Below are 25,193 nucleotides of genomic sequence, written 5' to 3' on the forward strand. Positions count from 1 at the left end.
TTGAGACTCAGTCACAGATTCCATCAAATTTACAGAGAAAAAAAAAAATAGAATTAGTCTTACCGGTAATTCGGTTTCTAGTAACCCACCACGACAGCACACCTGGAGGATGTTACCCCTTTCCTAATAGGGACAGGAAATGACAGAGGTTAAATAACCCCTCCCTCATCCTCCCCTCAGTGTTATTATAAAGGACCACAGGAGAAGTTATGCTTTAAATTATATTTATTCTTTTCAGAACTTATATTAAGCAAAGGGAGGGATTGCTCCTGTTGTCGTGGTGGGTTACTAGAAACCGAATTACCGGTAACACTAATTCTATTTTCTCTAGTAACCCCCACGACAGCACACCTGGAGCAGTACCCAAGAGTAATATTTAGAGAGGGACTATAGCTCTAAGGACTTTTTTTCCGAAAGCTAAGTCTTCCTTTGACATCAGGTCTAACCCGTAATGTTTGGAAAATGTATGGACCGAGGACCATGTAGCAGCTCTGCATATTTGCTCGATGGAAGCACTGGCTTTCTCGGACCAGGAGACAGCTGTTGCTCTGGTAGAATGAGCTGTGAATTTCTCTGGTGGTGGAAGGCCTTGGATCTGATAAGCCTCCAAGATTGCTCTCTTGATCCAGTTAGCAATTGTAGATTTGGAAGTCTTCTTCCCTTTATTCTGGCCGTGAAGATGAATAAACAAATTCTGATCCTTCCTAATTTTGTCTGAAACTTGAAGATAATAAAGTACCATTCTCCGAACATCCAAAGTATGGAATTGTTCTTCTACCTCATTCTTTGGTTCCTGATAAAAGGAGGGGAGAATTATATCCTGCGACTTGTGGAAGTCAGAGACGACTTTTGGGAGAAATACTTATCCTGCTATTGGATCCATCCTGTCTTGTAGAATCCTCATTGATTGACAGGGCCTGTAGTTGTTGTTATTATTTATTGTTATAGCGCCATTTATTCCATGGCGCTTTACATGTAAGGAGGGGTATACATAATAAAAACAAGTAGAGAGAGAGGACCCTGCCCGCGAAGGCTTACAATCTACAAGTTCACCTACTTTCCTGGCTGTAGTTATTGCTACCAGGAAGGTGGTTTTCCAGGCGAGTCTATCCATTTTTATTGATGACAAGGGCTCAAAAGGTTGAAATGTAAGCCCCTATCAGGACTATATTGAGGTCCCAGGATGGAACTATATTTATGGATCCTGGAGATATGCGGGATGCTGCAGTCATAAATCTTCTTATCCATCTGTGGTCGGCTAAAGGCTGGTCAAAATACAAGCTCAGGGCCGCCACCTGTACCTTGAGGGTGCTGGGTCTGAGACCGTTTTCTAGCCCATCCTGTAAAAAAATCCAAGATCCTGGCTAGGTTCGGCCGGTCTGGGTTAGGCAGTTCAGGAGCACTCCATGTGATAAAGGTTTTCCATATTTTCTGATAAATGGAATTGGTAACTGGTCTTTCGGCTTTTCTGTAGCGTTCTAATGACGTTCTTTGATAGCCCTCTGGTCCTCAGAATTTAGAATTCAGAAGCCAGACATTCAGGTGTAATCTCTCAGGATCTGGATGAAGTATTAGCTCTTGATAGAGAAGGTTCTTGACCGGAGGTAGTACAATCGGTCCATCTACTTTTAGGCTGATGAGGGTCCCAAACCAGCTTTTTTGGGGCCAAAATGGAGCCACTAGGATTACCCTGACCCTTTCTGTCCTTATCTTTTGTATGACTTTTGGTAGAATTGGTAACGGAGGAAAAGCATAAGCCAGTAGGAATGTCCATGGTTGGGCCAATGCATCCACACCTAGCCCCCGATTGGTTGGATCTAGTGAGAAAAATTGGTCCACCTTTGTGTTCTGACAGTTTGCGAACAGGTCCACTTCTGGCTGTCCCCACCTTCTGGCCAGTATTTGAAAAACTTCCAGGTCTAGACTCCATTCTCCTGGATGGATCCTTTTCCTGCTCAGGAAGTCGGCCTGTATATTTATTTCCCTTTTATGTGTAGGGCAGAAAGTGAGAGAACGTGTTCTTCGGCTCAGGAAAATATTCTGGCTGATATTGTTTTTAGATCCTCGTGTCTTGTACTTCCCTGATGGCGAAGGTGGGCAACTGCTGTCATGTTGTCAGAGTATATTTTGATATGGGAATTTTGAACAAGAGTTACTGCTGATTTGAGAACTTCTACCGCTTTCAGTTCTCTGAAGTTCGAGGATCGTTGGCTTATCTCGTTTGGCCAGTCTCCATGAAATATATGTTGGGCCACAGTAGCTCCCCAACCTCTTTCGCTGGCATCTACTGTTATAGTGATTGCTGGATCCTGCGACCAGGGAACTCCTCTGATTAAGTTCTCCTTTTGTAGCCACCATGTCAAATGAGGATTTTACGTGTGGTGGTATGTGGATTTTTTTGTCTAGAGAATCTGGGGATCCGTCCCAGTTTGTCAGGATTAGAGTCTGGAGTATTGTGGTGTGGGCTTGTGCCCATGCCACCATCTGGATGCATGATGTCATGGTCCCGAGCACCGACATGGCCCATCTTAAAGATACTATCTTCTTGTCCCGCAACATTCTTATTTTTGCTGTAAGCAAGGTCCGTTTTTGTTCTGGTAAGAAAGATGCTTGGCTGTGAGAGTCTAGTAGGACTCCTAAAAAGATTTTTGTTGTTGACGGAGCCATATCCGATTTCTTGTGGTTCACTATCCAGCCTAGGGACGACAAGATCTGGACTGTCTTTTGAAGATGCTCTTGTAGAATGGGAACTGTAGGAGCCACCATCAAGAGGTCATAGAGGTATGGAATTATGCATATTTGTTGACCTCTGATGTAGGCCATTACTTCGGGCATGATCTTTGTGAAGATTCTTGGGGCTGAGGATAACCCAAACAGGAGGACATTGAACTGAAAATGGTCTATGTTTTGTCCCTTGGCGACTGCAAATCTTAGGAATCTTCGATAAGTTGGATGGATTGGGACGTGGTAGTATGCATCCTGTAAATCTATAGTTGCCATGACGAAATCTTGTCCTATGAGGGGTACTGTAGATCTTACTGATTCCATCTTGAACCTTCTGTAGGCGACATATCGATTTAGGGGTTTTAGGTTAATTATCACTCGATGGGACCCATTCGGTTTCTTTATCAGGAATAAGTTTGAATAATGTCCTCTGTTCCTCTCGTTCTCCGGGACTGTAGAGATCACATTGTTGACTAGGAGATCTTGTACCCCGGCTATCAATGTGGATTGTAGCTTTGGTGTGGATAAAGATGTTGTCTTTAACATCTTTTGAGGATATGATAAACTCTATCTTTATCCCCTCTCTGATCTTAAGGTCCATTGATCTGAGCAGATCGTTTGCCAGTATGGGAGGAAGTTTGAGATATGACCCCCCCCCACCGTGGGGGCGTCATGGTTTTCTTTGATTTGGGGGTTGGGGAAGAAAAAGATTTCTGTCTATTCCCCCTTTTGGATAACTCCAACGCCCCGACTTACCCTTGCCTCTGTATTGAGGAGTATGCTCTTGTTGAGAGCCAAAGGGTCTCTTTCTAGGGTTTCTAGGCTCTGGCAATGTCCTTTTTGTCTGAGGCCTTCTCCAGTAGATCATCCTTAAAGGGAATAGAACACAGCCTCATCTTCGAAGTCATATCCCCAGACCAAGATCTTAGCCAGAGTGCTCATCTTACTGAATTTGACAACCCTGATGATCTCGCTGCCACCCACTGATTCTGCCGAGGCATCTGCTAGAAAGCCTGTCACTTTCTGGAAGATAGGTAGGGAGGCTAGAATATCTTCTCTGGGAGTGCCCGAGGACAGGTGCTCTTCTAGTTGTCCCAGCCAGCAGTGCATTGACCTAGCCACACAGTTAGATACAGAATTGATGTTCAGTAAGGACGCTGACGTTTCCCATGATTTCCTTATTAGCCTGTCCATTTTAAGTTCCAGAGGATCTTTCAACTGGGGAGGCATCCTCAAATGGTAGCGTGGTTTTATTAGCTACCCTGGCTATCTGGACGTCCACCTTTGGAATCTCCGACCAGCATGAAGCAGTGTCGTCATCTACCGGAAACCGGTCCTTAATCTCTGCTGGGGTGGTCAGCATTTTTTGTGGGGATTCCCATTCTTCTAGGATTAAGTCACGGATATTTTTGTGAAAGGGAAACACTTCTTCTTTCTTAGAACAGAGACCCCCAAACACCTCTTCCTGTACTGACTGAGCTGTTTTTTCTTCCCCAATCTCCATAGTCTTCCTCACTGCTGTGAGGAGTTCTTCTATGTCACTCGAGGAGAAGTAATATCTCTCCTGCTGGGAAGCCTCCGAGTCTAAGGATATTTCACCCTCTTCTGGAGGTTCATCAGACATCTTCCCCCTGAAAATCCTCATGTCCTTCATCCTCTGGATTAAGCCTTCTTTTCTTAGCCTCCAGAGGGGCACTAGGGGAGGGTGTGGGATGGGAAAAGGTGGCCAGAGAGTTTTTGATCTCATGCTGGATTAAGCCTTTAATTTCTTCCATGAGAGATGGCTGCTGTTCCCTAATAATTTTCTCTGTGCACTCTTTGCATAATGCCTTCTTGTATGAAGAGGACAGTTTTTTGTTTGTTTTTTTTTTGTTTTTGTTTTTTTTTTTTTTTTTTTTTTTTTTTTTTACACAAACTGCGCATTTGCGTGTATCTTTGGATTTGCCTCCTGATGCGGGTTCCTTGTCCCCCTGAAATAAAGGGGAGAAGGAATCATAAGTTTGCAACCCGCATCAGGGAGTGGACACCCTGGGCCAGACTACTTACTGGGGCCGGGATGGTGCTGAGATCTGCAGGTGCAGAGCGCGAGGCAGCGGACATCTCCATGATTTTCACCAGACAGTGGTCCTACCTGAGATGTCTTCTTGTCCGGGGCTCTTAAATAGGCGACCGGACCACAGCACCTGTCCTCCTGGTGAGAGGACCTCCTCCTCCAATGTCCGGATGAATGTGTGGGGAGGCCGCCGACACCATCCATGCCATTCTATCATGCGTTCCAGCGTGGAACGCAAATGGACCTTCCTAACCACTGAAGCCAGCCAGCGTCTGACGTCACATCCTGCCGCCGGCTTCAGACGGGAAGTCCTCATGTCGCACGCATACCGCTGGAGGAGGAGAGGGGCTGGAGAGCTCCGAGAGGCCTCCAGCCGAAGATTCCCCCCAGACATTGCCCTGCAGGTGCGCACTGGTGGCGGAAGTCCCGAGTCCGGAGGAGATGGGAGCAACGCTCGGGGAAGAGAGGCAAGTCTGCTCCCCAGCTGCCCGGGGTTAGAATTTCTTTTCCTCCCGATGACCGCTGTCTGCACAGTACACCTGGGATGACCTCTTCATCCCTAGTAGGGACAGGAAAAAACACTGAGGGGAGGATGAGGGAGAGGTTATTTAACCTCTGTCATTTCCTGTCCCTATTAGGAAAGGGGTAACATCCTCCAGGTGTGCTGTTATGGGGGTTACTAGAGAAAAAAAAATAAAAAAAAAAAATCGCTGCATGATGCACTAGTATTTCAGATAAAAGTGCAGTTGTGCACCATGCGGGAACCCCACAGATATACCGTAATTATACACTGATGAGCAAAAGGCTAACAATGTTTGAACTTCTGACTTTCACGCTCCATATCTCACCATCCACTACTGCTTTGAACGTGAGACTACCATCATTTTATAGACAATCATCTTGGCTATCTCATAAATATATATTAAGGTACCGTCACACTATAACATTTCGATCGCTACGACGGTACGATTCGTGACGTTCCAGCGATATCGTTACGATATCGCTGTGTCTGACACGCAGCAGCAATCAGGGATCCTGCTGAGAATCGTACGTCGTAGCAGATCGTATGGAACTTTCTTTCATCGCTGGATCTCCCGCTGTCATCGCTAGATCGGTGTGTGTGACACCGATCTAGCGATGCGATCCAGCGATGCGTTCGCTTGTAACCAGGGTAAACATCGGGTAACTAAGCGCAGGACCGCGCTTAGTTACCCGATGTTTACCCTGGTTACAAGCGTTAAACTAAAAAAAAACAAACAGCACATACTTACATTCTGGTGTCCGTCAGGTCCCTTGCCGTCTCTGCTTCCCGCACTGTGATTGCCGGCCGTAAAGTGAAAGCAGAGCACAGCGGCTGTGCTTTCACTTTCACTTTACGGCCGGCAGTCACTGAGTGCGGGAAGCAGACTGCAAGGGACCTGACGGACACCAGAATGTAAGTATGTGCTGTTTGTTTTTTTTTAGTTTAACGCTTGTAACCAGGGTAAACATCGGGTAACTAAGCGCGGTCCTGCGCTTAGTTACCCGATGTTTACCCTGGTTACCCAGGGACCTCGGCATCGTTGGTCGCTGGAGAGCTGTCTGTGTGACAGCTCCCCAGCGACCACACTACGATTTACCTACGATCACGGCCAGGTCATATCGCTGGTCGTGATCGTAGGTAAATCGTATAGTGTGACGGTACCCTTAGACTTGCATCTATTTAGCATATGATTAGTTATGCAAATTCTTGTCATTGCATTGTTACTGCTTTACTCCTAAAAATCTAAATTGTTTATTTTGATTATTTTGTTAGTATTTTGAAAATCCGCCTTTGGCTTTTAACATTGCCTGAATCCTTCTGGGCATGCTCTCAATCAGACTCAAGCATGTCTCAACTGAAATCTGATCCCAGGTGTCTTCTACATGTTCCCAAAGTTTGTTCATATTAGTCAAATCATTTATGTATGTATACATACCTTCAACTCTACCCATAAGTGTTCGCTTGGGTTGAAAGCTGGGGACTGTGGAGGCCATTCCAGCACTTCTACTTCATTGTCACAACTATTTCTTCGCCAATCTCGACATATGCTTTGGATCGTTGTCCTGCTAGAACACAGTAGCTCTTTTCATACGAATAGTACTAGAACTTACAAAGTAACTCGTCTTGTAGGCTAGACATACAGTATATAGCTCAGCATTGAAACCACCATCAATCCTGGTCAAGTCAAGCATCCAATGGCTTTGGTTGTAAAACCCCATATCATCAGGCTTTCTCCACCAAACTTGACAGTTCCTTCAATTTTTCAATCCATTAGCCCCTTTTTTCTTGTTTCTTCAAGACCCTTTTGCACCCATCAGAGCCTAGTCTATTGACTTTCGTCTCATCGCTCCAAATCAACAATTTCCTATCTTCAGTCCACTTTTCGTACTTGTTTTGCAAATTCGAGCCAATGCTTCTTATGACGATATTGAAGTCTAGGTTTCTTTACCTTTTTTCAGGCCACCATTCCAGACTTGTGCAATGTGCATCACACGGTGCTTGCAGGATCTCGCCTTTATGAAGAACACAAGCCACCTCTGCCGTGTTTCTCACGCCAGAACGGATATACCTTGGGATGAGCCAACTTGTTGCCTGATATTGTGCCCGGAAGTTCACCCCTTTGCTTTTGAATGGATGGACAAACTTGATTACGTATTCTTCCAACTGTAATGGCACCCACATGATGCAGTTTGGCAACTTTCTTGGCCAAGAGACAGCCGATGATGCACTGTCTCTTTTCTTGGGAAATCTTCATGGTTGCCCTTTCACTTGGGAATTAATCTAATAACACAGCTATTAGGGAAAGTGATAACAGGTTGTAATTTGTAGTATTCAGGAAGAAGAAAATTTTGCTACCACCAGGAGAAAAACAGTAACAATACAGTGACATGACGAGAAACTGTATATCATACGCTAAATAGTTGCAAGTCAAATTTATGCATGATATAGCCAAGATGATGGTCTATAAAATGATGGTAGACTCACCATCAAAGTAGTAGAGGGTGGTGAGATATGGAGCCTGAAAGTCAAAAGTCTAAAGCATTGGACATTACCCTTTTGCTCATCAGTGTAAGTCAATATGGGTGGCGTTAGGACTGACATTTATCACCCAGGTTGTATTCTGTGACCATTATGTCTGCATTTATAGTACTAACCCCTCACTTGACTAATTTATTTACCATTATCACATAATCAATCGCTCACCTTGCAATCCATCAAGTACTTTGGGATATCGGACATGTTCCTCTGTCCCATGCCCAAGCCTCTGATTGTCTCCTTTACCCCAGGAATATACCTGTCCATCTTTGGTGATAGCAATGGAAAACTGGCTGCCACAGCGAACTTTTATTATGTCCAGGTCTTGAAGTTTCTCAATCAACTTGGGAGTTTTACAACCATCACTGCCTCCTCTACCTAGCTTTCCATAATCCCCATCACCCCAAGACCAGACTTGACCTTCAAAAAGAAAGAAATAAAAAAGTTACACTTCTGTGAAATACACTTATGGACTAGCTGGTACCTTTGGTTATGTCATTATTTATCTGTAATCAGATTATTCCCCATGCCCGTAGATCAGCATCACGTTAGACACAGCACAGATGGTAAATCACAAACTCCAATCCACGTCCCCCAGCAGCCTCTCCTTCCAAACGCATGTACCAAGGCGCATCTCATGGCAAGCAATTATTTTGGCATAAGGAGGAAACCCATCAAATATATCAGGGAGCTGTGGTTCTTGTATGGAGAAAAAGTGATGGCGGCAGCTTATTTCCATTAAGCCACTGTTGTAAGGTAGTGGACAAAGCCTTTAAATACTCCATCTCAGGTATAGATATATGACAAAACAGCTCACCATTTTCAGTCACTGCCAGAGTCTGAGCATCTCCACTTCCACAAGAAACATCAACTACTTTAAGTCCTTTCAGTCCAGTTACCAACATAGGAACAGTCTGGTCTTCGCTGGAGCCTAGAAGAAGACCAATCACATTAACCTCATTAATTAAAATGGGCTTGCAGCTCGATGGGGGACCAGGATTCGATTTCTTTTTCTATGGACTACCCCAAATTTACTATGTTTAAAAGATGCACTTATGATGCATTATTTCACCAGATATTGTCAGCTGTGGGACTATGACCTGCCGCCACTAGTGGGGCACCTGAACGTTGCAGTGTACAGTGGACAAGGCAGTCTTTATACAATATTATTCAAGGAAATTATTTTTTAGGGTTTTGCATATATTTGTCTATATAAAATAAAATGCAGCACACACCGTGCCCCAGTCTTCCATAGTTTCCTCGGCCCCAAGTGTACAGCTCGCCATCATTAGTAATCGCTGCGCTGTAAGTGCTGCCGCACGCAATGTGAACAATCTGCTTCCCAGACTGCTTCCCACACAAGGCAGAAATAAGCTTGGGCTCTTCTATAGAACTAGAGAAAAAAAAATGAGAAGAGATATGGTGATCATCATAAAACCCGAATAGACACAGGCAAGACTGTATTATATGCATTAAAACCAAAGAAAAGACGTACACAGTGTCTCCATGACCAAGTCTTCCGCCATCTCCGCAGCCCCATGAATATAGTTCACCAGTCACAGATAAGGCCAGATAATGCTGTCCGTCCGAGTGTGCTCCAATCTTCACAATATTCCTGGTGGAAAGGCCTTGAACAAGCTGTGGTCCCTGTGGAAGATAAAACACAAGGTAACAGTACAGAAGAGCCGTGTCATTAGAAACAACCAGGGTGGTGGGTGGGGAAGGTTTGGGGTATGTGGTGTAGGATGGGGGAGACGGGTAGTCAGCTGATCACCTAGTGCAGACCTTAAAGTGTCGCCCGCGGGCGACATTCAGCCCTCTGGCTATTCCAGGACAGAGACAACCGAAAAATTGAAATAGTGGCCCAAGGCGGCATAGAGCTTACCCCCGCCATGGCTATCTGCATACTGGGGATTGAGATAGCAGTGAATAATTTGGTGGAGAACCGGGCAGCCGGATCTTTCTTGAATCAATCCACACGTGAGTCAGCTGACGCGATGACGTCATTTCGTCGAGTCAGCTGTGCACTGCGGAGAGTGGTGCACTGGAGACAGAGGCAAAGTGGCGGGGGAACAGAAGCGAGGTGAGTATATGGAGGTTTTTTTTGTTCTTTCATGTGTATTGAGGTTTTCAAGTGCAAGGGAGGCTATGTGGGGGCTCACGCTGCACATAGGGAGGCTATGTGGGGGCTCACGCTGCACATAGGGAGGCTATGTGGGGGCTCACGCTGCACATAGGGAGGCTATGTGGGGGCTCACGCTGCACATAGGGCGGCTATGTGGGGGCTCACGCTGCACATAGGGAGGCTATGTGGGGGCTCACGCTGCACATAGGGAGGCTATGTGGGGGCTCACGCTGCACATAGGGAGGCTATGTGGGGGCTCACGCTGCACATAGGGAGGCTATGTGGGGGCTCACGCTGCACATAGGGAGGCTATGTGAGGGCTCACGCTGCACATAGTGAGGCTATGTGAGGTCTTGTATATCTTACTAGCAGCTGTAGTACGATATACTACAAATGAACTATTAAATGAAGGGCACGCAGATGTGTAGCCATCCATGTAATACAAGGACTGCTTAAGTCCACCAGAATGGAGCCAAGGCAAGAGGGCCACTCCTCTATAATGCTCATATGCAAGATGCTTTTACCCTCCCCCCATTTATCAGGCATGGCTAGGTGCATGGCAGAAACACTTCCTCCAGTCCCGATTTTAAGACAACTCAGTGATTGGCCGTGTATTCGTGTGTATAAAAGTCAGGAAATATAGTTCTTGGCCAAATGAGCAATCTGCTTAATAAACATCTACCATTCCCCCAAAAATGCATGATGTACCAATTACCAGGTTTTCTCTGGTCTCAGACAAATACTTTTCTTACACCTCTCTAACTGTAGCAATAAAATCCACAGACCCAAAATTACTTAACCTCTTCTACTCACCAGTGTATTGTTGTTGTAAGTTTGGGTGTAAACTTTGCCATTTCTGGAAAGTATCAAAAAACACTTCTCCGCACAGGCAATTTGTGTAACACCGAGTGTGGCAAGAGCTTCACATTGTATCGGGCCATTCACATTCGCATAATACTTCCAACCCAGAAGACCCCAGCTGATTACCTCCTGTAAGGAGCCCTAAGAAACAAAGAGGGAAGACTGCTATGATAATGTGTATAATTACTCTAAAATGTCTACGTCAAGTGTACAGACAGACAATCCCATCTGCATCCTACAGGAACCATTAGGAAGTAGTGTGAACAAACCAAAGTTTCCTATATAAAAAAGGAATGAGGACCCCAACTGACTTGGACTAGGTAAAAATGTAAAGGTCACTTGGAGACTAACGGTGAGAACCCCAGTGATACAGAGATGGATGCTCCAGGACCTAGAGGCTCGGTTGCAGTCCTGTTCGGGATGGATCTGCTCCATTCAGGAATGGGACTGCTGGAGAAAGAGCGCAGCGCTCAGCCTTCTTCAGCACTCCAATAGACAATGAATGGATTAGTGACTTAACATCACCGTGTCAGCTCCATTCCAGACGATGCTGCACGGCTCCGATCTACGGAGTAATGGGGTCCCAGCAGTCAGAACCCCAGTGATCAGCAAGTTATTCCCTAGACTATTGAGAGGGAATTAAAAAGCACTCTTCTGCTTAAAGGGTTATTCCCAAAAAAGCACATCATCCTCTATTTGCACTTTTTATACAGTCTCAGCTTAATGTAAGAATATATTGGGACCGTTCAGCTTACAATTAGTCCAGCACGTTCTTCTATAAAAAGATGATCCTTTTATAAACGCCTACTTAAAATACATGGCCCTCTAGGATCTGTAAGTCATAGGAAAGAGGATTCTTGTGGGAAACCCCAGTCACAAATCAGCTGATCAGGGCGGCAGGTCTGTAGTCTGTGCCCCATATTAGATAAAGTAGACCTTGGCTCCAAGGCCAGCAGGAACTCGGCTCACCAGAATTTATTAACACTTGAGTGCCGAGCTAAAAACAGTCTGCAAGTCTCACTTAGACAAATAGTGGCCATCAGATATTACATGCATTTATACATTAAAGGGGTATGCTCAAGTTTGGAAATTAGCCCCTACCCAATGGTTAATGGATAACTTCCAAATTGTTGGGAGTTCGACCAATGAGAACAAAATCGATTCCAAGAACCGGGGCTCTTGGATGAAGTGGTGGTCGATCATGCACACTGCTGCTCCATTCATTCTTAAATGGGAGCACCGGAGATGGCGGAGCACTGCTGATCTTCAACACTCCCATGAGAATGAACGGATCAGGAGTGCGCAAGATCTACCAGCACTCCAGTGACACGGGGTTCTTCAGAGCAACAGTTCTCAGATCAGTGTGGCTCCCAGAAGGTGGACCGCCAGCAATCAGAAAGCCATCACATAAACAAGGGATATCTTCCAGACTTGATAATACCCCTTTCATATGTAAAGGAACAATGGAATGGTGCAGAAGACCAGCATACCTTATGTGAGGTTGGCGAGCTGCACTGTGGAGGCATACACGGCGCTGCCAATCGGTCTAAATGTGCCATAATAACAACAGCAGTTTGCCTTAAATCAATAGCTAGCTCATTGTCCTGAGGCAATATCAGATACCGCAAAAAGTTTTCATTTGGGCTTAAAGGACATGAAAGCACCTAGAGAAAAAAACATATATGCGTTTTAACTTATAACCTAAAAAGAGCAGGAGAAAACACTAATAATCCTTCCTTATGGTCAGGATAGCCAGAAGTCACACCATCATTCTTAAAAAAAATAAAAAAAAAATAGAAAATGATGGCATATCCAAGTAATAAACCTTCATTGGAAAATATATTTGATAAGAACCTACCTGAATCTCTTTTTCCAGGTTCTGAACATCTTTATTGCACACAATACTCTGGAAGCGATGTAGCAGAGGGAGCAGAGGTGCACTGGTCCCCTGGGCCGACCTCTCGTTATCCGTTTCCCTTGTTCCATTGTCCCAGAGTTGAAGTAGCAGCATAACGGCAGATAACATTTGGCTGGGGGGAGTCACAAAATAAATGCAGGTTACACACTTTAATACAAAAGCTTCTCAAACATATCTCTGCCGTCAAACATATAGGATACAGCAAAAAGGCGAAAATTAGCAAGACTTGGCCAGTTGTTTTAGAGGATCTGTTAGCCCTTACTGACACGATAAAGTAAGCACATAGCCTTGTAGGGGATACATTCCCTGTAAAAACGCTATCTTTATTCTTTCGATTGTTGCCTTTGTTCGGCATAAATTGAAGATTAATCTAATATGCTAATTAGGGTTGTTGGAGAACTATGGCCTGGCTAAACAGCTCAGCGCACCGTTCCACCCAATGGTTTTGCATGCCCCATCTCCCTCACTGGCGACTGACCGTGCTGCTTACATGCACACCCCGAATGTAACTGTCAGTGACGTCAAGGTGCGCAAAGTAACCCTAAAAAGCAGCAACGATATGGAAAAGAGGACACCACCTCTAGTACAGGCTGTCACTGTGCAGAGCAAGGGATACAGTCAGTCATAATTCTATATAGACAGACAGAAAAGCATCACTTTAAAATCCAGACTGACCTTAGAGTGCCTCTCTGTACAGCGAGCTCTAATAAAATGGCAAGTGCTAAGTGCTGGTCTTGAAGAGGAATGTTTCCTGCACCCCTGGGGCTTTGAGCACCGTGGATGTCGCTAGGAAAAAAAAAAACACAATAACCATTAATTAACTAATCTACCAAAAAAAGAATTAAAGAGCAAAAAAAGTCAGCACATAAACATGTTCATCAAGAGGATTCATACAACTTTATGCAGAAGATAAATAGGTGACAACAAGAAGGGAAAAAGACAATAAGGATCTTTTAAAAGCCAAAAGGGAGCAAAATATTTAATGATGCTCAATTGCAAAAGTGGTTTTTAACCCCAAGTACATACATTTAAGAAAAAAGAAAACTGGCCCCAATGGCCAATGAATTCTGATGCAAACAGAAAGTTTTGATCATTCGCCAGGTGATCACTGGCAGGTATACAAGAGCAGATAGTTGGGAACGCTCCTCATTCAACAATTATCGGTACACATCAATGCACATTACTGGAACAGGTACTGTACTGAAACTCTTAGGTCAAGTGGTAAAAAATTGTTCTTCCTCGGCCATTTGGAGAAAATAAGCAATTTAGCCTCAAAATTGAAGGGCTGAGTATGAGAGTTTAGTGGTTGTATAATAAGATGCTCAAAAGGATATATAATGGGTCTGGGGGTAAAATGAAGAACTTACTGAATAGTGAGACATGTCACCTACGTAATCAATAATTATAGTGAAGTGACGAGCTGACCAGATTATTCGGCAGCATCTTTATGCAAGCTTAAAAAAAAAAAAAAAAAAAAAAAAATGACAGGACCCGGTTCATCTTTGCAAGTTTTGTTTTTTTTTAGCCATTTCTTTTTTTTTTTTTTTTTTTTTGCCTTCTATTTTTTCTTGCTGTTTTTAGCACAAAATTCTTCAAAATGGCACAGAGGGGTTCACGTATATTGTACAAAATTATTTAATTCTCTCTTTATTGCACCTTTTTACAGCAAAAAGGTCACAAGATCCATAAAAAAAAATTTAGCCAACATCTGCGCAAACATCTCTGGAGTACAAAAAAAAAAAAATTGTAATCTTTGGGACGTGGATTACAAGAAAATCCCACACAATAGCGAACAAAGGGGGGGGGGGGGGGGGGGGAGCAAATTCAATATTATTGGGACCATTCGGAAGAGGACCTAGAATAGGAAACCATGCACAGATCGTTAATGAGTAATTAGTGCAGTCGTACATAAATTATAAGTCACACAATTAGTAATAAACCACTAAGAGGAGTTAAAAAAAACACATTTTAAACTTCACTGCAAACTCACCCTGTAACAGACCTTAAAAATTTAGTGGCCCGCTCTACAACTTCAAGCCAGACGGATGAAACTGTGCCCTCATCAAAGAGTGAGGCCTCAGGAAGCGCACGCAGGGCATCCAGCGACTCTTGTAACAGTTCACTACAAAGATCGGCATCCTCGCCTGGTTAAAACAGAAGAACAACAACATTATTACAGCGGTGATATGTGCTATAGCGCCACTGGTGGGAGAAACGCCATAATTCCGACATACTGGAAAAGGAACAGCCTTAATGACTAGCTAAAGAAATGATGCATCACAAAAAGCAGAAAAAAAGATGATAAATATAATATATCACTAAAAGAACACTGAATATATAAGGAATGATGAGGACTAAAACCCTGATGAATGGCCTGGCATCCGCATCTGAGTAACTGATGGAAGCCTACAACCTGCAGTAACCATCGATCGACCAAGCCGCTGAACGGCCAGCTCTACCCTCACCTACTGTATCCTCACCCATCCCTTGTAGATTGTGAGCCCTCGCGGGCAGGGTCATCTCTCCTCCTGTACCAGTTATGACTTGTATTGTTCAAGATTATTGTACTTTTTTATTATGTATACCCCTCCTCACATGTAAAGCGCCACGGAATAAATGGCGCTATAATAATAAATAATAATAATAACATTCAATCAATATTCTATTACTTAAAGGGGGTATCCTATTTTTATACAACAGCTTTACTTCCCCTTCCTGAATCCAGCATAGTTTCTTCTCTGCTGCCTCAGTAGTTATTGAGGGGATATCAATGGTGCAGCTGATCAACAATGACTGCGCTCAGAAGCTTGGAGGTCTACAATCGACAAAGCCACTGAACTCAGTTATTAGCTGCAGCGCCGTTGACTTGATGTCACTGCTGCAGCCAATCAGAGAGGCACGTGAAGCTCAGTTTGTTAGTTTATACATCATTGAGAAAGTGGGATAAAAATTGCTTAAAAAGGCAATAATCCCTTTAATCGTCACTAGGAGTCAGACCTCTAGGGTCCCCACCAATTGTAAGAGCAGACTATAGAACTGAAGCTTGCTTCAGTTTTTCCTGACCATCTCCCACAGGGGCATTCCCGGCCACCCACTACAATGAGGCTCCATTTAAGGGAACGGAGGCGGCATCCGTTCTCTGCATATCCGGGTTGGCAGAGGCTGTTGCTGTACAGGGACAACCCCTCCTGAATCTTTAGGTTTCTCTCCAGTGAAATAGTAACACTTATATTATACACACCTCCGATGCCATTCCAGCAGTGTCAGCACTGGCACTCCCATGGCTCACATGACATTATGTCACACAATCACTGCGGCCAATCAGCACTGGCTTCTCTCTCCCCTCCTTCGGACAAAAAGACATCTGGAGGAAGAGAGAACTCGGACTGCTCTCTACTCTCTCTGGATGTCAGTTAAGTCCATGTGAGGGGCAAGTGAAGCCAGCACTGATTGGCATCAAGGATTACATGACAATGTCACGCTATCACTGGGAAAGTGTGTGTGTGTGTGTGTGTGTGTGTGTGTGTGTGTGTGTGTGTGTGTGTGTGTGTGTGTATATATTTATACATACATTTTTGCCTAGGATACCTTCACATTGACAGCCATTATTAACTATTTGCATTTGTTAACTTGCATAAAAAGTATAAGGCTAGGGTCACATTGCGTTAGTGCAATCCGTTTAGCGCTAGCGGATTGCGCTAACGCAATGTTTTCTATGGGGCTGCGGTCGGGGTCGCGGTAACGTCCCCGCACTCGCAGATCCCCGATCTGCGAGAGCGGGGAACGGACCGCGGGCGCGCCTCGGACGCTGCAAGCAGCGTCCGCGGCGCGCCAGGAATCACCGGCGCGTCGCTAGCGCCTGCCGAACATGGCACGCGCTAGTGAAGCGCGTTCCCATTGCCTTCAATGGGCGCGTTAACGGACGCGTTGCACGGCGTTAATTTCGCCGTGCAACGCTGTCCATTTAACGCGGTCCCATAACGCAATGGGAACCCAGCCTAACACTACATAAATGTGCAGATCATTCACATGGCAATAGACAATGAGCATTCATAGAAAAACTCACCAGACCGCCATGCTCTGCGTAGGAAAGCAAAGGCAAATGACAGAGCAGCTCGGGAGCCCACTCTAGCAAGTCCTTCCACCCCTTGGCCAACTGGACGGGAGCTGTGTACATGAAAAGTATGCTCAAATATGTCCTCCCTGCAAAAAGATGAAGTCAGCAATTTTAGAAACAGTAAAATAAGACAAGATATGCATACATATAGTGGTCACAATATAAAAAATAAATAAATAAAAACAGGCATCCTCTTCGATGTTCTGTAGTTTGACCACTGTCATTAGTACATCCATGGTGGAAGCCAGGTTTGTAGTTGACAAAGTTAAAAGGCACATGTGGAATCCATTTATAAATGTATACAATAAAGCAGCCCCATAATACACAGCTCTAATGATGCGCTCACATAGGAGGCACTTTCCTGTCCTGAGCCCAAACCAGAAGTGGATCTTCCAGAGGTAGGCTAGTACCTGCTGATCGGAGCAGAAGATCCCCACATAGCACGGTGTTACAGCAATCTAGCTAGGGCTGTGGAGTCGGTAAGCCAAAACTCCCGACTCCACAGCCCTGATTCTAGCCTGTACCGATATGATTTCTGCACGCACATGAATGGGGTGGCTGAGCATCCAATTTTATTAGTAAGTAGTATTTACCCTTTATTTTCTGCCGCAGGAGGAGGGACAATGTTACTTTTCCACTTCACTTTGACAGTCTCCTGAAAAACATTTCTGTTGAGTGCAATGAAGTATCGCTCCAGTATGACCAGCCTCTGCTTGAGCCTCACAGCAGAGAGGGTGGTGGTGGCAGTCTGGGTGACGAGCGCTTGCTGCTCCTTTACAAGCACGTACAGGCTCTCCTTCAGTTCATTCACATCTGTAGAAGAAATAAATAGCTCATTTTTGCTCCATTGCTGATTACTACCAGCGCAAAACTTATTACGCTTTCTTTATATTCCGCAGCGCTTTACAGACATAACTTTCCCCCTTGGAGCTCATAATCTAAAATTCCCTATCGGTAGGTCTTCGGAGCACAAAATATCTATACAAGATAAGAACAGCAACTGAAAGCATGAATAGATGTTTTTTTCCTTTCTTGCTTATACAGTGTCGGGCACTGGGGAGAGGGGTCAGAGGGAGAAGGGTTTTTTTTTTTTTTTTAGGGCTTTTGAATCAATTTTTGATGCCAAAAAAAGAAAACTCAAACACTGAAAACTTTCTACACGCTTCTTTGTGACCCGCGGTAAAAAGCAGGTCAGCAGGTGTCGGATGATGAGACTACTCTTCCCATGAGACTACGTGTGCGGTCACTGATAACAGCGATAGCAGGGACTGTTGATGGGAGAAGTAGTCTCTTAAAAGCCAGCACCTATGCTCAAACTTAAACACCACGTGAAATAATTACAAATATGCAAATGAAAAAAAAAAAAAATTCGCATTAGACTCACCTGACACCAGATCCCACAATGCCCTTGTCCCCCCCCCCCCCCCAAAAAAAAAAAAACTCTATATACCCTCCTGTCCACCGTAGTCCACATAATTCAGAGTGTCCCATGGCTATCTCACTTGTAGAACAGTCACATCGGGAGATTGACTGCTCTAACCGGTGATACACTGACAGAAGTGTCATTGTTATGCCGTGAGAGGTCACACGAGTTCATCAGCTAATGAGCCCCGTTGATCTCACTTACGGCAACACTGCTGCGTGAGAACTTTCTCACACAGCAGTGTTGTCTTAAGCGAGATCATCGGGGCTCATCAGCTGATAAACTCTGGTGAACTCTCACACCAGAGCTCAGCGCTACATACTGAAGGAGTGATAACCTCCTGCGTCAGTGTGTAGCCGTCCATGAGAGAAGTCACATCAGTGACTGCTCTCAAAGTCATCAGGATTGTTGTGTGACATTATGGATTATCTTCTTCTTTGTGGACAGGTGAGGGATATTGTTGTTTATTATTTTAATTCATTTACAGGAGACAATGGCTTCAGTGGATTAGGCATTCGGTGAGTATGGTTTAATTAAAATTCAATAAAGGGAGTATGTCATTATTTCAAATAAAGTACTGTATTCTTGCTGTGTGTTTTTTAGAATTTCACTATGGGGTTAGTAATGGGGGAGTCTAAGGGTATGTGCACACGATGCAGATTTAGTGCAGAATTAGTGCAGATCTGCAGCAGATTTTTCTGCTGCAGAAACGCTGCAGATCTGCACTGTGATTTACAGTACAATGTAAATCAATGTGGAAAAAAAAAAGCTGTGCACATGGTGCAGAAAAATCTGCGCAGAAACACTGCAGATTTCAAAGAAGTGCATGTCACTTTTGTGCGTTTCTGCACACCTCCATTAATAGAAATCCGCAGTGGTAAAAACTGTACAAAATCCGCATCAATTCCGCACAAAAAAAAAAAAAAAAAACGCATTAAAACAGCATAAAAAAGCCGGATTACTCACCGGTAATACTCTTTTAGTGAGTCCACGACAGCACCCTACAGGAGAGAGGGATCCGCCCCACAGGAACAGGAAACCTACAGAAAGATAAAAGGGGGCGGTCCGCCTTTCCTCCTCAGTTTTGATTTCAGAGTACCCGGAGGACCGCCAGTATTAGGCAAATATAATTTATTTCATTTTCAAACTCATTTGCTCATGTATGATTAAAAGAATTTTACTCAATAGTTAGTACTATATTAACCTAGGGAGGGATGTAAGAGGGTGCTGTCGTGGACTCACTAAAAGAGTATTACCGGTGAGTAATCCGGCTTTTTACCCCTCGCCACGACAGCACCCTACAGGAGATCTTTCAGAGACCATCACCTAGGGGGGGGGGGGGGGACCACCGTGCTGAGGACAGTCCTGCCAAAGTCTAGGTCAGAAGTTGACGATAGGTCAAGCCTATAGTGGTTATAGAAGGTAGAAGGATCTGACCAAGTTGCCGCCTTACATATGGTTTCTATTGGGACGTCTCCTCTTTCGGCCCAGGAGGATGCCATAGCACTGGTAGAGTGCGCTGTTATGCCTTCCGGAGGGTTTTCTTTCCTCGCGGAGTAAGCCAATGTGATAGACTCCCTGATCCACCGGGATAGGGTGCTCTTTGTGACTGCATGACCCTTCTTGTGACCCTGAAAGGATATAAACAGAGCCCTACACTGTCGCCAGCTACTGGTCCTTTCAATGTATTTTAAAACTACTCTTTTAACATCTAGAGTGTGATATTTACATTCCTCAGGAGTGGAAGGGTTACTGAAAAAGGTGGGTAGGACTATTTCTTGTGACCTATGGAATTTGTTCGCTACCTTGGGAAGATAGGAAGGGTCTAATTTAAGAATCAACTTATCCTGAAAAGTTAGCAGGAAAGGTGGATCTATAGAAAGAGCTTGGATGTCACTGATTCTCCTAGCTGAAGTCAGTGCTACCAAAAGGACAGTTTTAAGTGATAAATATTTAATGGTACTGAATCTATTGGTTCAAATGGAGGATCTGTTAGGGCTTGTAGAACTAGATTTAGATCCCAGGGTGGAATTCTAGGTATATTAACAGGATTTATCCTTTCACAAGCCGTGATAAATCGGGATACCCATCTATTTCCTGCAATGTTATGGCCATAGAGGGCTCCCAGTGCTGATACGTGAACTTTTAACGTATTTACAGCTAAACCTAGTTCCCTCCCTTTTTGAAGGAATTCCAGGATAGACTATCGGAATTTCTGATGTGTTGGGAGATTTATGGAACTGTAGGAATTTTTTCCAGATTTTTGTATAAATTTTCGTAGTAGAGCGTTTTCTACTTTGGAGGAGTGTGTTAATTAGTCCCTCGGAAAACCCCCTTAATTTTAGCATCTGCCTCTCAAATTCCAGGCCGTCAGATGGAGATTGTCCACTTGGGGGTGGAGAAACGGACCCTGGAAGAGAAGATTGGGTGTCGAGGGGAGGACCCAAGGGTCCGAAACCGACATGGCTTGTAGGCATGAGAACCATGGCCTTTTGGGCCAGAATGGTGCTATTAGTACAACTCTCGCTCCATCCTCCCTGATCTTCCGAATGACCTGTGGTAACAATATTATCGGAGGGAAGGCGTACGCTAGACTGTATTGCCAAGGGATTTGAAAAGCGTCTAGAACGTCCGGATGATCTGCTAACGATAGGGATGCAAATTTCTGGACTTGCCTGTTTTGTCTCGTGGCGAAGAGATCTATTTGCGGACAACCCCATAGGGATACTATCCGTTTGAAGATATGATGGCTTAGGCACCACCCTGCCTTAGGGTATGTCGACTTAAGAAGTCTGCCTGCTGGTTGTTTTTCCCCCTTATGTGAACTGCAGTGAGGGATAATAGATGTTTTTCTGCCAAATCCAGAATTTTTCCAGCGGAAGACATCAGAGTCTCTGATTGAGTACCTCCTTGTCTGTTTACATAAGCCACTGTGGTGGTGTTGTCTGAAAGGATTCGAACGTCTTTTCCCCGGAGCTGTGGGAGAAAATGACATAAGGCGTATCTTACTGCATTTAGTTCTTTCAGATTAGATGAGTTGTGGCCTTCTTCAGTGTCCCATAACCCTTGGCAAAAATCATTTCCCATATGAGCGCCCCATCCATGAGGACTGGCGTCAGTGGTTATAATATGAGATGGTGTTATTACCCATGGAACACCACTCATCAAATGGTTAGAATCCAGCCACCACGTTAAAGAAGATAAAACTTCCTGGGACAATGTTATCCTTGCATTTAAGCTAAGTAACCGTCTTTCCTCTTGGAGGATTTGGTGCTGCAGTGTCCGGGTATGGTATTGTGCCCACTGGACTGCAGGTATACAGGAAATAAGAGATCCCAGTAATGACATGGCTTTTCTTAGGGTCATTTGTGGATTATTTATTGCTGTTGTGACTTTATGTCTGATGAGTGAGATTTTTACCTGAGGGAGCAGACATTTTTGAGTTTTGGAGTCTAGATGGAACCCCAGAAACGCTTGAAGTGATAGTGGAGTCAGTCTGGATTTGTCGATATTGATTATCCAACCTAGATCCTGTAGAGATAAAACTGCATGAGCTAAACGGTCAGCACATTGAGAAAATGAGTTTCCGATGACTAAAAAGTCATCCAGGTAGGGCACAATTAATGTCTCTTTTTGACGAAGATAAGCCATCACCTCTAGAATCACTTTGGTGAAAATCCTTGGCGCTGTAGAAAGGCCGAAGGGCATGGCTGCATACTGGAAATGACAAATCTTGCCTTTGATTGCCACCGCTACCCTGAAGAACCTCTGGTATCTGTCATGGATAGGGAGATGGTAGTAAGCATCTTTTAGATCAATGCCCCCCATCATACAGTTTGGAAAAAGTAACTTTATGGTGGATTTTATAGACTCCATTTTAAATGTATCATTTTTAATAAATGAATTAAGCTTTTTGAGGTTTAGGATTGTTCTGAATGAACCATCGGGTTTGGAAATTAAGAATAGAGGGGAATAGAATCCTCTAGTCTCTTGTCCTTCCAGAACTTGGACTAAAACCCGTTTTGATAATAGGGTTTGGATTTCACTCTCCAGGGCCTCTTGTTGTATAGGCGAGCTAAGAGATGTTATAATATATGATTTGTGGGGAAAGCGAGAGAATTGTAATTTTATTCCATCTCTGATTATATTTAAAATCCACGAACTAGTTGTAATATTTTCCCACTGGGGAGTGAAAAATTTTAATCTGCCCCCTACTGGAATGGTTATATCCTTAGTATTTGCTGTCTTTTGGGGGGTTGGGTCTTCTGAACACGGTACCTCTTTGTTTATCTTCTTTAGGGAACCATGTTGTCGACCTGTCCGTCTGCCTTCTCTTGCCGAATGGCCTTCTCTTAAAGGCTCTCCTATAAAAGGGAATAGATGTATCAGGAAAAGCCTTTTTCCTGTCTTTTGCCTTTTTGAGTATGTCGTCTAAGGTTTTGCCAAAGAGGAACTCACCCTCACATGGGATTGCGCATATCTTAGATTTTGATTGTGCGTCCCCTTTCCAGCTCTTCATCCATAATGCCCTTCTTGCATTGTTTACCAGACCTGCGGATCTAGCCGCTAGGCGGAGAGAATCTGCAGACGCGTCCGCCATAAAGGCTGCTGCACCTCGTATTAAGGGAATAGATGCTCGTAATTTTTCCCGTGACATTTTATTCTCAATGCTTTGGTCTAGCTGGTCAATCCAGATGAGCATTGACCTGGCGGTACAAGTGCTTGCTATTGCTGGCTTAAATATGCCTGTAGTTGCCTCCCAGGATCTTTTAAGGGACGACTCGGCTTTGCGATCTAGAGGGTCTGAGAGTAACCCCGCGTCTTCAACAGGCAATGTGGATGGCTTAGAGGTAGAGGCAACAGCTGCGTCAACCTTAGGGATTTTGGTCCACGTAAGTAACTCATCGTCACTAAACGGGTATTTCCGTTTTGACGCAGAGGGCAAAAAACTTCTCTGATCTTGTTTCTCCCACTCTCTTTTTATTAATGCTTTTACTGCTGAAATAACTGGAAAGCATTTCCTTTTTCTCTCCGCCAAACCCGCAAACATTATATCCTGCGTGGTTTGTGCGCCCTTTGTCTCCTCACACCCCATAGTGTCTCTTATTGATTTCACTAGATTATCCACACTTTCTAAGGGGAAACATGAACGTCCCTCAATTTCCGAAGCTGATGATGATGATGATGAAGAGGCTATAGAGATATCAGAGTACAGCTTGTTCACTATCAGAGTCTGATGAGGGCGTTGGCCTTTTGGATTTACTTTTTTGTGATTTATCCTGTGACATAGTTTTTAACTCTTCCCTTATAATGGCGCGTAAGTCCGTAATGGACACCGCTGCTCCTTGTGTGGTTTCTGCTATACAATCTTTGCAGAGTTTTTTGGGGTATGTGTCTGGTAGGGGCTGGCTGCATAAGGCGCATTCCTTATGTTTAGTTTTTTGCCGTTTTTTGGCCTGGTCAAAATTAAGACATAGCGAGAGAAGGAGAAAGAGAGAGAAAGGAGGGAGACGGCGTCAGCTTAATAGGCAGAGTTTATAAACTCACCCAGTGAAGCTTTTTATTACCGGATCAGACGGCCGAGATCCTTTGGATTTATCCACAGTGTCGCTCTTTCGACCGGCATCTGATGATCCTCTGCTGGAGCGGTCCTTGGTAGGAACTGGTTTTCCTGCTGCAAGATCCATGGCACCTGGAGATGACATCTTGCATCGCAGGTAACAGTGGTTAGCCAGCTTAAATAGAGCGCCATTTTCTTTTTTTTTTTTTTGTAGCGGTACTGCGCATGCGCGAACTCGCGCCACCCCCACCGCTGATCTCGGCCTGCTTACCCCGGAAGTTTAGCATCTACTTCCGGGGTGAACTTACTAATAGCGGACAGCGCTCGCGGTGCGGCCTTCTCCGGACCGCCATGCAGGGAACTCCTGCCACTCACCCTCCGCCGGGCGAGGATCACGCTGGAGCCGCCGCATAATGCAGATGCCGGGCGGCTTTCTCCGGACCCGGCCATCTGTATGCCTCCCAGACGAGGAGGGAGCCGTCTAGCGGAACTCCCCCGACGCTGCTTCCAGGCTGCAGCCCCTGCCGTTCCGCAGATACTGCACAGGCGGCGTACATGCCTAGGTATGTCTGTAGCTTCTTAGCGTCCTGTCGTTCCCGCAGGAACAGGAAACCTAATCTGAGGAGGAAAGGCGGACCGCCCCCTTTTATCTTTCTGTAGGTTTCCTGTTCCTGTGGGGCGGATCCCTCTCTCCTGTAGGGTGCTGTCGTGGCGAGGGGTAAAAAAGCATCAATAACGCACCTGCGGATTCTGCCAGGAGGTGCAGATTTAGTGCAGAAAATTCCGCACCACATTTCCTACGTGTGCACATAGCCTTAGACACCTCTCCATTACCAACCTCTAGGCTTGATGACAGCTGCCAATACAAAGGTGACTCAACCCCAATACTATCACCCCACTTGCCACCACTACAGGGCAAGAGAGGAAAGCGAGGCTAAGTGCCAGAATTGGTGCATCTTATGGATGTGCCTTTTCTTGGGTGACAGAGCTGATGTTTTTAGTCTGGGGGGGGGGGGGGGAGGGACTAATAACTATGGACCCTTCCTAGGCTATTAATATTAACCTGCGGGTGTCTGCCTAGCCTTTGATGGATAGATTTTATAGAGGAACCCTACATATTTTTTCTGGGGTCCCCCTGTAAACTAGTCTACAAAGGCTAAGCAAACAGCTGTGAAGTGATATTAAATAGGCTGGGAACCTTTATGGCTACTGGCTCCTTCCCAGAATGTTAACATCAGCCCTCAACGGTCGGCTTTCCGGCTGCTGGTTATGAAAATCATGTGGGAGCCCACGCAATTTATTTGTTTCGATGCAGACGGAAAGGTCATCACAGCTGGGGGCACATTACTAAGGG

The 25,193-nt window shown here is 44.8% G+C and overlaps 1 protein-coding gene across 3 annotated transcripts in view; it reads right to left on the reverse strand.

Moving 5' to 3' along the window:
- Nucleotides 1–25,193, reverse strand: part of HERC2 (HECT and RLD domain containing E3 ubiquitin protein ligase 2) — a 296,865-nt gene that overhangs the window by 217,123 nt on the left and 54,549 nt on the right. For all 3 annotated transcript variants that reach the window (XM_069757837.1, XM_069757836.1, XM_069757835.1), the window contains exons 5-15: nt 17,450–17,669; nt 16,806–16,942; nt 14,730–14,883; nt 13,415–13,525; nt 12,680–12,851; nt 12,312–12,485; nt 10,774–10,962; nt 9,331–9,482; nt 9,071–9,228; nt 8,653–8,766; nt 8,004–8,255 (exon numbers count right to left, since the gene is read on the reverse strand). In XM_069757837.1, coding sequence (XP_069613938.1) covers nt 8,004–8,255; nt 8,653–8,766; nt 9,071–9,228; nt 9,331–9,482; nt 10,774–10,962; nt 12,312–12,485; nt 12,680–12,851; nt 13,415–13,525; nt 14,730–14,883; nt 16,806–16,942; nt 17,450–17,669 — 1,833 coding nt within the window. The remainder of the gene's footprint in view (nt 1–8,003; nt 8,256–8,652; nt 8,767–9,070; nt 9,229–9,330; nt 9,483–10,773; nt 10,963–12,311; nt 12,486–12,679; nt 12,852–13,414; nt 13,526–14,729; nt 14,884–16,805; nt 16,943–17,449; nt 17,670–25,193) is intronic.

Source organism: Ranitomeya imitator, chromosome 3, assembly GCF_032444005.1.
Source record: "Ranitomeya imitator isolate aRanImi1 chromosome 3, aRanImi1.pri, whole genome shotgun sequence".
NCBI classification, from domain to species: domain Eukaryota; kingdom Metazoa; phylum Chordata; class Amphibia; order Anura; family Dendrobatidae; genus Ranitomeya; species Ranitomeya imitator.